We start from the raw sequence: 14,157 nt of genomic DNA, 5'->3' as shown, positions 1-14,157 counted from the left end.
GTCTAGATACATCCCTTTCTATCCATTCTAATGACAAATATTTTCGGACGGAGGGAGTACCTCCTAATCTCATGCTCTTTTAACTACACCAACATCTTTTCCTTAGAAGTGTGGGTTTGAGATAGTTTTGGAGATTGCAGATGTTCTTGTGAATTTTGTTTGAATATTTCCTAACTTCTATAATTTTTGTTGCATTGGTTGAATATATCACGATCATCCATTTAACCTACAAAGAGATCACATTTGTCGAAATAAGAAGGCATGAAACCCAAAATGACAAAACGGAACCCTATTACGTGGAGCTAGTTTTTTGTGTGAAAGAGAATCAAAAACAATATTTTCAAACCCATTTTTTCTAAAAACAATTTTACACACACACATAGATGTGGTGCCCTCCTATAAAAGACAATATATGGTCCAAAAATGGAGTTATTATTTGCCTTTGTGCACCCACAAAATTGTCTTTTTGTGTAGATTACAAATTAACATATTTTTCCACAAATGTTACAAATATATAAAATACATTCATATATACCAGTGGATTGTTTTTTCAAACTTCTTGATACATCTTTCACGTTTAAAAAAAATGAGCTCCTTGACGAAAATACAAAGATGAACATGGTTCCACACGCACCCACGTGAATAGTAAATAAAAAAACTATTTTTTTTAGTTCAAAAATGTTGGGCTATCAAATTTGGTCGGCCATTCTACTCACGTGTGAAGTTTGGTGAAGTATTGACACATATGGTATTCTTAGTGAAGATAATACAATTGAGACCATACTATCCATGGAACAGTGTTTCTCATATAGCTTCAGTTTTGTCATTTTTGCCCAGATTTCCGTGGATGCCAATTTTTTCGTGAAACTTTATATGCAAGTATACTGGTTGACTATGTATGTTAGAAAAAAAAAACATCTTTAATTTTCACTAGTATTTTTTAAATTTACTGTTCACAAGGGATGCGTGTGAAACCATGTTCGTCAAATCAGCGGGCGCTCCTAGGAGCCAACTTTGACACTCATATGAAACCACACACCACCGCTACCAATGAAACCCTTTTCAGATCCGTCATCGTGGCCACCTGATATATCCTCCAAAAATATACTGTCACCTACTCCCTCCGTTTCTAAATATTTATCTTTAAAAAAAATTAAATGGACTACCATATACGGATGTATATAGACATATTTTAGAGTGTAGATTCACCTATTTTGCTTCATATATAGTCACTTGTTGAAATTTCTAGAAAGACAAATATTTAAAAACGGAGGGAGTAGAGCGTAATAGTATCTTATTTTATAGCATAATTTAGCAGAAGTACTACAACAGGGCGAAACATCCAAGCTGGTCCATCCTTCTATTCGCCAACCCCTTTCAATGTCACAACACCAAGCTCTATCAGTGAATGACAGGATGGTCATCTGACGAACCTACTACAGTAGAACCAAATGCTCATGTTCTGCAGTCAACCGACTATTTATGGCACAGTAAGAAACTTGACTTGGTACTTGCAAAGTTGCAATCAATCCACAAATAATAGCGTATACGAAAATCCAAAGAAACTTTATTTTGTCAGGCCAACATCCTCTTTTATGAATCAGAACCGAGAAGGATGGTGACAATTTTCACATGGTACCCCCAGATTCTTCAGCGCATTATTCCAGTCACAAAACACTAACCTGACTGTTCTTGTAAAAGATAATACATGTTCGACCTATTGGTACAACACACTATCGTTTCGGTATGATACAATTTTCAGAAATGCAGTTGCATCGAAAGAGCACTCAGACAAATGAAGACAATGGATGTGTATTCAGAAATGCAGTTTTCATGAAGAATACGAATTTCACGTTGTGTACTCAGCATTTATTTCGACATACTTATAACTTAGATCACAGCCCCACGCCTTTCCAGTGCCTCCTCCATTCCCTGTGAACACAATGGATGTGCATTGTAACGACAGTCTCGCAATTTCATAAAATATAACCATCAACAGAGCGTATTCTTGAAAAAAAGAAGGATAAATAGAGTATTAGATTGTTCGGGGATAAGAAAAACAACTGGGTTATGCGTGATCTGAGCTTCCCTTCAAACAAATCAATGTCTGTGAAAGCATTCATTTCAGGGTTCGTTTGATTCAAGACACCACGTTAGCCTGCTTCACAGCTGTCTTAACCTCAATACCAATTCACGAAACTAACGAATACAGGAAAAGATTAAATGCAAAGACAGCAATTTAATGGGCATAAATATGAACTAAGAGCATTCTAGAAGATAAATATGAACTAAGAGTATTCTAGAAGACAGATGCAGAACACCATAAAGCTCTCATACAAGGACATACTGCAGTTTTAATTGTGCAACACAGAGGCTGGAAGCTTACCAACTGATACATCAATGTTTACTGTACCATGGATGTCACCAGCATCTTTGAGATACTTGCTAGCAGCAGATCTAAGAAAAAGAGTTGGCGTTTTAGCTTATAGCACTAAGAGTTAGAGATATTCTATGCAATAATTCTATTCACTGTGACTCAAACAAGTAAATTTAGAATTATATGTAGTCAAGGTTTCTTTAACCTGTCAAAAGGGAGTGGTTGGCCATTTTTCATTAGTGGAATAACTCCAAGGGAAATATCAAGTTGATCTGCATCAAAATGAATCCCTGAATAGCCGACAGAGCAAGCAATACGCCCCCAGTTCGGGTCTCGCCCAAATACAGCAGCCTGGCCCAAAAAATGATCCAATCATTCAGGTCTCCTGGGGTAAGGAATGCAAAAGAAAAACTAGTAATGCTTGTATGCTCCCGGGCTGCAATATATGGCAGGTAAACAATAACATACTTTAACCAAGGAGGACGCTGCCACTGAACGAGCAATTTTAGCTGCGTCTGCCTCATTATTTGCACCAGTTACAGTAACCTGCATAGGAAAAGGGCACTTTAGAAGATTGTGCTATATTACTGGAAATGTACGAAATGAATTTTGATATAATGCATGAAACTGTTGCCAGATGACTCAAATTGTTTTTCTGAAAGTAAAGAGCCCAGTCATCATTTTCGCAAGAAAATGTGTCCCAGTAGGCCGATGATGCAGAAGATACAAGTGTTAAAAGTATTATGCCACTGCTCCACTTAACCTCAATTAAGCAGGTTGCACCCTCACCATCCCATGCTATGGATTTTGCGAGGCCTTGCATTACCTACATAAAGATAGGTCAGACTCTTTCTACTTAACAGTACAACTGAAACTATATAGATTGCTATAAGTAATATTATGGCACACACACAGGCATGCTTGGATTGTGGAACTGGAACTTACTGCATCTAGGCATGCTTGGAGCTGTTGAGCTTCAGCGCTATCATGAGTGAGGATGTCCGACAAACCAGATAATCCACTAGCCATAGCAATAACACAGTCATTCGTACTTGTATCACCATCCACCTTCAGATTTATGAGATAAAACAGTTATGAGTTTTTGGTACATCCCCAAGGAGATAATATGGCCATAAGATAACCCAACTAGTCAACAATGCTCATGCATTCTCAGAGTTATATTTCCAAACAAATTACCAAGCAAATTAAACCCCAGTGCAAAAACAAATTCATGTCTACTAATCAGCATCAAATACTATTCTACTAGATATGAACCTCCTACAACATTAAGATTATATTGACAGATTTTCAATAAATATGTATGGAAGTATTTTGATGAACTCCGTAAGTTCTTTACAGGTTCTGTAATTGCTGCACACACTGATCAACATAAGAGAGAAGAGTGGTTACTCACAGTAATTTGGTTGAAACTTCTACTAACTGATGTCCGGACCATTTCTCTCCAAACATCACTTCTTACTTGAGCATCGGTCGTGAGAACCTATAAAAGATATTACCATCAAGCTCACGCTGTGCCTATAGAGAGGAAATGAGAGAGGGAAAAGGAGTCTATAAAATGAGACAGAAAGAGGGGACATACACCAAGCATTGTCGCCATATTTGGATGAATCATCCCAGAACCTTTGGCCATTCCTCCTATCTTGATAGGCACTCCTCCAATCTATTTTAATAAGAATTGATGATAATCAAGATCATGTCACTTCATGATAGAAGCTAACGAATCCTACATGCAAGTAATTAAGAAATTCAAACCTCAGTCTGGACAGCAATACTCTTGCTAACAAGGTCTGTAGTTGTGATGGCCACAGCTGAAGAATTTGAACTGTAATGGAAGGACAAAAACAATAGTTTAAAGATAGAAAATCATTAAGCTCCTAGTGGTGATTTTATCTCAATAGGTTTACGTTTGTGGAGGCTTTGAGAAACAAATTGTTGCTCACAAGACTATATATAATAATTATACCCTTCAGTAGATGAAGACAGAGAGCCCACAAGTCTAGGAAGTGAATTTATAAGTGCTTCCTGCATTGTTAAAACCCAGAAGCATCAGATGGAAACTGTAACAGGTCAGACAATGTGTGGTGTCGTATTGCCAGACAAGTTGCTTAGCTACCACTCCCTCCGATCTATATTAATTGTCCCTGCTTTAACACAACTTTAGTACAGAGTTATACTAAAGCAGCGAGAATTAATATGAATCCGAGGGAGTATTTCATATGAAACACTCGAGTGTAGATTTGTTGCAAAAACCTATTGTACCTTTTTTATTCTTTGACCAATGACACCAGTGGACTGGATCAGTATGTCATTTGTGCTCACATTCAAAAGCTGAAACATCAATAATTGGTCAAACTAGCAGCAGTGATGCGCTGCGTAGTGCATAGGCATCCGAGGGACAGGTTCGGTACCTTGGCAACAGCTTCTGCACTATCCACTGCGTCCTGATATCCTGCATCACCCTGATGACCAATTATTTACAGAAATAGCTCTTGTTCAGTCAGTGCATTCCAAAATACAGTTCAGAGATGCTGACGATCATATTAAGTTCTCCAGACAGGCAGAAAGACTTACAGTGGCTGCATTTGCTTGACCAGCATTAATCAACACAGCACGAGCCTAGTAAACAGCAAAAATGATAACAGTTAATACACCTCAATGAATGACCACTACCATTGTGTATCATAATTTTTCCATCGATTTTTTTTCTTTAGTTTTGGCAAGGTAAGACTAGGGGCAGAATTATCTTACTGTTTTGGATGAACTAAGGACACGCTTGCAATACAGAACAGGCGCAGCAGCAACAACATTTGTTGTAAAAGATCCTGAAAGGAACCCAACACGATGAGAACTGAGTCTAACTGATAGGTTACTGATCATACATTACATCAGAAAGCAACAGAATAATTCACGGTTGTTCATCATAGTGAGCAACTGAGTATACGCTGATAGAAATTCCCTAGTTGTGAATTGACTACCATACCATTGTAGCATTCAGTACTAGTGAAGAAAGCGCTCGTGGTAGTCTTACCGGCGACGGTGGCGTCGACGTCGCAAGCAACAAGCGCCAAGTCAGGCTTCTGTCCCTTGGCGCGCAGGCCGCCGTAGATGCCCGCGGCCCTAAACCCCTTCGCCGCCGTGACGCCGCCTTCTACCTGCATCCACACCGAAGCAGAGCAAGCAGATTCAGAGGGCAAAGCCCTGATGACGAGCCAGCGGGGAGCACAGCCAAATGGTCGAGCAAATCACCTGCTTCCATGGCCCGTCTGGAAGGAGGATCGGCGCCGCGGAGATGTACCCCTCGGCAGTGGAGGCGGAGCAGACGACCCTCCTGCTCGGCGACGGAGAGCTCATCCGCAGTGGGCGGTGCGGGAGCGGGGCGCGGCAGTGGAAGAGCAGGAGGGAGGGTGGCGGCATCGCTGGGGCGAGCGGCGGCGTGGCGTGACGGCTGGTCGCGCGGCGCGGGGCAGGTGGGAGTGGGAGTGCCGGAGTGGCGGGCGGGACGGGTCGGGGGGTTCTTTTTGCGGCGTGGCCGGTCGGCGGTTGGGACCCGGGGGTTGGTGGTGCGGCCGGCTGGCGCTGGCGGCTTCGGCGGAGCAGGGCTCTTGGGGTTGGTCGTGGGCCGTGGACTCGTACTTTCGGGTGGAGTGCTAGACTGCTAGCCCGGTCAAACAGCTGAAATGTGGTTTTCCCTATTGCCTAAAAAAAAAGTGGTTTTCCCTAAAAAAATAAACGAAACTGCTACCCAGACGACAGTGCTGCACGATTTATGCACGACGTGCTAATCCAGCCGCTGGTGCCCTTCTCAATCATGTGCATGTCCGGCTGGGTTTAAGTATCATATATGAATCGTGTGTATTGTGTCGTGTGTATAGCACTGCTGGAAAAAAAACTGAAATGTGGATAGAGATGGTCACCCATGAGCATCTTCGGCCCACCCATCAACTCGAATCGAGGAAAGAATAGTTCACAGAGATTTTCTTTTTGCGGGTAGTTCAATATCACATGGAAACAAGTTCCAAAAAACCACATTTGAAAGTTAAAAAAAAAACTAAAAAATACGGGTGATAAGAATGTGATGTTCTATTGCCATGCAAAATTTTAAGTCCAAACGCATCCATTTACGAGCAATTAAAAAAAATCCAACAATGAATAGTTTTTTGTTCTGAATGTTGGCAGCCGACCTGCCAAATTTATTGATCAGAAGGGAAAACAATACAAAACAGCCTGCAAGCACCAGAAAAAAAATAATAGGCACAAGAGAAAGAAAAATTGAAACTGAATACTACTCAGTCGGGATCAAAAGGAATGTCAGCGCCAGCCAAGTTTCACAAGCGGACTTCTTCGTTGATCTTTGGCACCAGAGCGACTTTAGGTAAAGCCTCATTAGAAAATGTGCCGGGTTTTTTCACGCCAAAATTCCCAAGCAATCAGGTGAACCAGCGAGAGAGTGCCCTTCTTCTTAGTCGCGAGAGTATGAAGTGATGGGGAACGAAACATGAAAATCAAAAAAATTCCTACTAACACCCAAGATCTATGTAGGAGAAGCATAGCAACGAGAGGGAGGAATGTGTCTGCGTATCCTCGTAGACCGAAAGCAGAAGCGTATATAATGCGGTTGATATAGCTGTACTCTTCGCGATCCGATCATGATCCAACCGATCTAGTGCCGAATGGATGGCACCTCCGAGTTTAGTACACGTGCGGCTCGATGCTCCTCCTCTTTGACCCAACAAGAGAAGGCAGAGAAGTAGATGGGATCACAATCAGCACGACGACGTGGTTGTGATGGTGGTGGTGGTGGAGCTAGTTCAGCAGGGCTTCACCAAGCGCTACTAGAACGAGGACGAAAGAACTACAGAGTAACGGGAGAGAGTGGCGCCAAGGGCTTGGTGTGTGCTCTTGGGGCGCCCCTCCCCTCTATAGGTGGAGGGGCGTGGGTAACAACCCCTCCAAGCCCTAGGATGCAGCCAAGTGGGAGAGGACTTAGACTCCAAGTCCAATCCTATTCCTACCAGGACTCCCTTTTTTTCCTTCCCTAGCCACATGGGCTTTTGAGGACTTGGTGCGCCTAGCCCAATAAGGCCAGGGCGCCTTCCCTCAGCCCATACCAGCCCTTGGGGCGTGGTGGACCCACTTGTGGACTTTCGGACCCCTCCAGAAGCTTCTAGAAGCTTCACAGTACAATATCAAAAAAACTGCACCTTTTTTCGGAACCCAAAATATGACTTTCCATATATAAATATTTATCTCTCGGCCATTTTGAGACTCCTCGTGACGTCCAGGATCTCATCCAAGACTCCAAACAACATTCTGTTACCAATCATCAAATATTCCAATACTACTCTAGCGTCAACAAATGTTAAGGATGCGACCCTGCGGGTTCGGGAATCATGTAGTCATGACCGAGACACCTCTCCGCTCAATAACCAATAGCGGTACCTGGATGCCTATATTGATTCCAACATATTCCATGAAGATCTTTTTGAAGGAAATATGCCCTAGAGGCAATAATAAAGTTGTTATTTTATATTTCCTTATTCATGATAAAGGTTTATTATTCATGCTAAAATTGTATTGATCGGAAACCTTAATACATGTGTGAATACAAAAACAAACAACGTGTCCCTAGTGAGCCTCTACTAGACTAGCTCACATGGTTATGGATCATCGTCAATCCTGTTGAGCTTCCATTTCTGTCTAATGCTATAGTGCAAGATGGCATCGTTTACGCGGTCGACGCACAGATTGGTTGCCTATACTTGTGGAATCTATCGTCGTGTAATTGTTCTATCTCATCACATCTTTACCTTATGAATACGACTACATGTTGATCGTTACAAATTTAGAATAGATAGTATGTCTATAACCACATCATTGCTATATGTTCCTCTCATTTTCTAGATTTTTATGACCACACATGTTGTTGTTAGAGTTGATATGAGAACAATTGGCATCTAATGATTGTTAGAATAGATATTATGAGTATAACCTCGTGATTACCATATGTTGTTGAAAATATGCCCTAGAGACAATAATAAATTAGTTATTATTATATTTCCTTGTTCATGATAATCGTTTATTATCCATGCTATAATTGTATTGAAAGGAAACTTAGATACATGTGTGGGTACATAGACAACACCATGTCCCTAGTAAGCCTCTAGTTGACTAGCTCGTTGATCAATAGATGGTTACGGTTTCCTGACCATGGACATTGGATGTCATTGATAACGGGATCACATCATTAGGAGAATGATGTGATGGACAAGACCCAATCCTAAGCCTAGCACAAAGATCGTAGTTCGTATGCTAAAGCTTTTCTAATGTCAAGTATCATTTCCTTAGACCATGAGATTGTGCAACTCCCAGATACCGTAGGAATGCTTTGGGTGCACCAAACGTCACAACATAACTGGGTGGCTATAAAGGTGCACTACGGGTGTCTCCGAAAGTGTCTGTTGGGTTGGCAGGAATCGAGACTGGGATTTGTCACTCCGTGTAAACGGAGAGGTATCTCTGGGCCCACTCGGTAGGACATCATCATAATGTGCACAATGTGACCAAGGGGTTGATCACGGGATGATGTGTTACGAAACAAGTAAAGAGACTTGCCGGTAACGAGATTGAACAAGGTATCGGCATACCAACGATCGAATCTCGGGCAAGTACAATACCACTAGACAAAGGGAATTGTATACGGGATTGATCGAATCCTCGACATCGTGGTTCATCCGATGAGATCATCATGGAACATGTGGGAGCCAACATCCAGATCCTGCTGTTGGTTATTGACCGGAGAACGTCTCGGTCATGTCTGCATGGTTCCCGAACCCGTAGGGTCTACACAGTTAAGGTTCGATGATGCTAGGGTTATAAAGGAAGTTTGTATGTGGTCACCGAATGTTGTTCGGAGTCCCGGATGAGATCCCGGACGTCACGAGGAGTTTCGGAATGGTCCGGAGGTAAAGATTTATATATGGGAAGTCCTGTTTTGGTCACCGGAAAAGTTTCGGGTTTTATCGGTAACGTACCGGGACCACCGGGAGGGTCCCGGGGGTCCACCATCCCCGGAGGGCAGCATGGGCCAAGTGTGGGAGGGGCCAGCCCCAGGTGGGCTGGTGCGCCCCCCACAAGGGCCCAAGGCGCCTAGGGTTTGGGGAGGGGGCGCACCCACCTAACTTGGGGGGCAAGTTTCCCCTCTCCCCCCCTTGGCCGCCCCCCCAGATGGGATCTTGGGCTGGCCGCCGCCCCTAGGGTGGAACCCTAGGTGGGGGTGCAGCCCCCCCTCTCCCCTTATATATAGTGGAGGCAAAGGGGCAGCCCAACACACGAAGTTCTTCTCATGTTGGCACAGCCCTACCTCTCTTTCTCCTCCTCTCCCGCGGTGCTTGGAGAAGCCCTGCAGGATTGCCACGCTCCTCCACCACCACCACGCCATTGTGCTGCTGCTGGATGGAGTCTTCCCCAACCTCTCCCTCTCTCCTTGCTGGATCAAGGCATGGGAGACATCACCGGGTTGTACGTGTGTTGAACACGGAGGTGCCGTCCGTTCGGCACTAGGATCTCCGGTGATTTGGATCACGACGAGTACGACTCCTTCAACCCCGTTCTCTTGAACGCTTCCGCTTAGCGATCTACAAGGGTATGTAGATGCACTGTCCTTCCCCTCGTTGCTGGTTTCTCCGTAGATAGATCTTGGTGACACGTAGGAAAATTTTGAATTTCTGCTACGTTCCCCAACAGTGGCATCATGAGCTAGGTCTATTGCGTAGATTCTTTGCACGAGTAGAACACAAAGTAGTTGTGGGCGTTGATTTTGTTCAATATGCTTACCGTTACTAGTCCAATCTTGTTTCGACGGTATTGTGGGATGAAGCGGCCCGGACCGACCTTACACGTACACTTACGTGAGACAGGTTCCACCGACTGACATGCACTTGGTGCATAAGGTGGCTAGCGGGTGCCAGTCTCTCCCACTTTAGTCGGAACGGATTCGATGAAAAGGGTCCTTATGAAGGGTAAATAGCAATTGGCATATCACGTTGTGGTTTTGCGTAGGTAAGAAACGTTCTTGCTAGAAACCCATAGCAGCCACGTAAAACATGCAAACAACAATTAGAGGACGTCTAACTTGTTTTTGCAGGGTATGCTATGTGATGTGATATGGCCAAGAAGAATGTGATGAATGATATGTGATGTATGAGATTGATCATGTTCTTGTAATAGGAATCACGACTTGCATGTCGATGAGTATGACAACCGGCAGGAGCCATAGGAGTTGTCTTAATTTATTGTATGACCTGCGTGTCATTGAACAAACGCCATGTAATTACTTTACTTTATTGCTAACCGGTAGCCATAGTAGTAGAAGTAATAAGTTGGCGAGACAACTTCATGGAGACACGATGATGGAGATCATGATGATGGAGATCATGGTGTCATGCCGGTGACGATGATGATCATGGAGCCCCGAAGATGGAGATCAAAAGGAGCAAAATGATATTGGCCATATCATGTCACTATTTGATTGCATGTGATGTTTATCATGTTTATACATCTTATTTGCTTAGAACGACGGTAGTAAATAAGATGATCCCTCATTAAAATTTCAAGAAAGTGTTCCCCCTAACTGTGCACCGTTGCGAAAGTTCATCGTTTCGAAGCACCACGTGATGATCGGGTGTGATAGATTCTAACGTTCACATACAACGGGTGTAAGTCAGATTTACACACGCGGAACACTTAGGTTAACTTGACGAGCCTAGCATGTACAGACATGGCCTCGGAACACAAGAGACCGAAAGGTCGAGCATGAGTCGTATGGAGGATACGATCAACATGAAGATGTTCACCGATGATGACTAGTCCGTCTCACGTGATGATCGGACACGGCCTAGTTGACTCGGATCATGTAATCACTTAGATGACTAGAGGGATGTCTATCTGAGTGGGAGTTCATTAGATGAACTTAATTATCCTGAACATAGTCAAAAGCCCTTTGCAAATTATGTAATAGCTCACACTTTAGTTCTACTATTTTAGATATGATCCTAGAGAAAATATAGTTGAAAGTTGACAATAGCGATTATGCGATCAGTAGAAAGCTTGTGTCCTTAATGCACCGCTCAGTGTGCAGAACCCCAAACGTCGTCTGTGGATGTTGCGAACATCGGACATACACGTTTTGATAACTACGTGATAGTTCAGTTAAACGGTTTAGAGTTGAGGCACCAAAGACGTTTTTGAAACATCACGGAACATATGAGATGTTTCGAGGGCTGAAATTGGGATTTCAGGCTCGTGCCCACGTCAAGAGGTATAAGACCTCCGATGATTTTCTTAGCCTGCAAACTAAGGGAGAAAAGCTCAATCGTTGAGCTTGTGCTCAGATTGTCTGAGTGCAACAATCACTTGAATCGAGTGGGAGTTGATCTTCCAGATGAGATAGTGATGTTTCTCCAAAGTCATTGCCACCAAGGTGCTAGAGCTTCGTGATGAACTATAACATATCAGGGATAGATATGATGATCCTTGAGGTATTCATGATGTTTGACACCACAAAAGTAGAAATCAAGAAGGAGCATCAATTGTTGATGGTTGGTGAAACCACTAGTTTCAAGAAGGGCAAGGGCAAGAAGGGATACTTCATGAAACAGCAAATCAGTTGTTGCTCCAGTGAAGAAACCCAAGGTTGAACCTAAACCCGAGACTAAGTGCTTCTGTAATAAGGGGAACAGCACTAGAGCAGGATTACCCTAGATACTTGGTAGATAAGAAGGCTGGCAAGGTCGATAGAAGTATATTGGATATACATTATGTTAATGTGTACTTTACTAGTACTCCTAGTAGCACCAAGGTATTAGATACCAGTTAGGTTGCTAAGTGTTAGTAACTCTAAATAAAAGCTACGGAATAAACGGAGACTAGGTAAAGGTGAGCTGACGATATGTGTTGGAAGTGTTTCCAAGGTTGATGTGATCAAGCATCGCACACTCCCTCTACCATCAAGATTGGTGTTAAAATAATTGTTATTTGGTGTTTGCGTTGAGCATAGACATGATTGGATTATGTCTATCGCAATACGGTTATTCATTTAAGGAGAATAATGGTTACTCTGTTTATTTGAATAATACCTTCAATGGTATTGCACCTAAAAGGAATGGTTTATTGAATCTCGATCGTAGTGATACACATTTTCATGCCAAAAGATATAAGATAGTAATGATAGTACCACTTACTTGTGGCACTGCCATGTAAGTCATATTGGTATAAAATGCATGAAGAAGCTCCATGTTGATGGATCTTTGGACTCACTCGTTTTTGAAAAGTTTGACATGCGAACCATATCTATTGGTGTATATGCATGAAGAAACTCCATGCAGATGGATCGTTTGGACTCACTTGATTTTGAATCACTTGAGATATGCAAATCATACCACATGGGCAAGATGACTGAAAAGCCTCGTTTTCAGTAAGATGGAACAAGATAGCAACTTGTTGGAAGTAACACATTTTGATGTGTGCAGTCCAATGAGTGCTGAGGCATGCAGTGAATATCGTTATGTTCTTACTTCACAGATGATTTGAGTAGATGTTGTATATTTACTTGATGAAACACAAGTCTGAATTATTGAATAGTTCAAGTAATTTCAGAGTGAAGTTGAAGATCATCGTGACAAGAGGATAAAATGTCTATGATATGATCATAGAGATGAGTATCTGAGTTACGAGCTTTGGCACGCAATTAAGACATTATGGAAATTGTTTCACAATTAATACCGCCTGGAACACCATAGTGTGATGGTGTGTCCGAACATCATAGTTGCACCCTATTGGATATGGTGCGTACCATGATGTCTCTTATCGAATTACCACTATCGTTCATGGGTTAGGCATTAGAGACAACCACATTCACTTTAATAGGGCACCACATAATTCCGTTAAGACGACACCGTTTGAACTATGGTTTGGAGAAACCTAAGTTGTTGTTTCTTAAAAGTTTGGGGCTGCGACGCTTATGTGAAAAAGTTTCAGGTTGATGAGCTCAAACCCAAAGCTGATAAAAATGCATCTTCATAGGACACCCAAAACAGTTGGGTATACCTCCTATCTCAGATCCGGAAGCAAAAGTAATTGTTTCTAGAAACGGGTCCTTTCTCGAGGAAAAGTTTCTCTCGAAAGAATTGAGTGGGAGGATGGTGGAGACTTGATGAGGTTATTGAACCATCACTTCAACCAGTGTGTAGCAGGGCACATGAAGTTGTTCATGTGGCACCTACACCAATTGAAGCGGAAGCTGATGATAGTGATCATGATGCTTCAGATCAAGTCACTACCGAACCTCGTAGGTCAACAAGGACACGTACTACTTCAGAGTGGTACGCAATCCTGTCTTAGAGGTCATGTTGCTAGACAACAATGAACCTACGAGCTATGGAGAAGCGATGGTGGGACCAGATTCCGACGAATGGCTCGAGGCCATAAAATCCGAGAGAGGATCCATGACTTTGGAAGAAATACTTGATGGTCGTAAGGCCGTTGGGTAAAGATGGATTTTAAAAGGAAGATAGGCAATGATGGTAAGTATCACCATTAAGAAAGCTCGACTTGACGTTAAAGATGTTTTCTGACAAGTTCAAGCAGTTGACTACGGTGAGGCTTTCTCACTCGTAGCGATGCTAAGAGTCTGTTGGAATTGGATTAGCAGTTACTGCATTATTTATGAAATCTTGCATATAGGATGTCAAAACATTGTTTCC

At 42.7% G+C, this 14,157-nt stretch overlaps 1 protein-coding gene across 2 annotated transcripts; it reads right to left on the bottom strand.

Moving 5' to 3' along the window:
- Positions 1-1,547: 1,547 nt before the first annotated feature.
- Positions 1,548-5,956, bottom strand: LOC123092565 (arginine biosynthesis bifunctional protein ArgJ, chloroplastic). 2 transcript variants are annotated; one of them, XM_044514363.1, is made up of 16 exons: positions 5,645-5,956; positions 5,427-5,550; positions 5,147-5,220; positions 4,970-5,014; positions 4,807-4,857; positions 4,658-4,726; positions 4,362-4,420; positions 4,151-4,220; positions 3,978-4,058; positions 3,792-3,878; positions 3,323-3,445; positions 3,141-3,203; positions 2,846-2,923; positions 2,583-2,728; positions 2,387-2,457; positions 1,548-1,932 (listed from the first exon to the last, which is right to left on the bottom strand). In XM_044514363.1, exons 1-16 carry the CDS (start codon positions 5,810-5,812, stop codon positions 1,850-1,852), a joined length of 1,392 nt encoding a protein of 463 aa, XP_044370298.1. In that variant the 5' UTR covers positions 5,813-5,956; the 3' UTR covers positions 1,548-1,849. The 2 variants fall into 2 exon arrangements, with proteins under 2 accessions (XP_044370298.1, XP_044370299.1); XM_044514364.1 differs by having other exon boundaries at positions 3,819-3,878.
- Positions 5,957-14,157: the final 8,201 nt, after the last annotated feature.

Source organism: Triticum aestivum, chromosome 4B (genome assembly GCF_018294505.1).
Source record: "Triticum aestivum cultivar Chinese Spring chromosome 4B, IWGSC CS RefSeq v2.1, whole genome shotgun sequence".
NCBI lineage: Eukaryota > Viridiplantae > Streptophyta > Magnoliopsida > Poales > Poaceae > Triticum > Triticum aestivum.
This window is presented reverse-complemented; position numbering and strand designations above follow the sequence as displayed.

What these genes read in the sequence shown, in the direction of transcription:
- LOC123092565 (XM_044514363.1), bottom strand. Translation starts at nt 5,812, where the DNA reads ATGCCGCCACCCTCCCTCCTGCTCTTCCACTGCCGCGCCCCGCTCCCG. An exon ending in CGTCGACGCCACCGTCGCCG is followed by an intron (nt 5,221 to 5,426) that starts GTAAGACTACCA and finishes GGTTCCTTTCAG; the next exon opens with GATCTTTTACAACAAATGTT. An exon ending in GTGCAACCTGCTTAATTGAG is followed by an intron (nt 2,924 to 3,140) that starts GTTAAGTGGAGC and finishes TTTCCTATGCAG; the next exon opens with GTTACTGTAACTGGTGCAAA.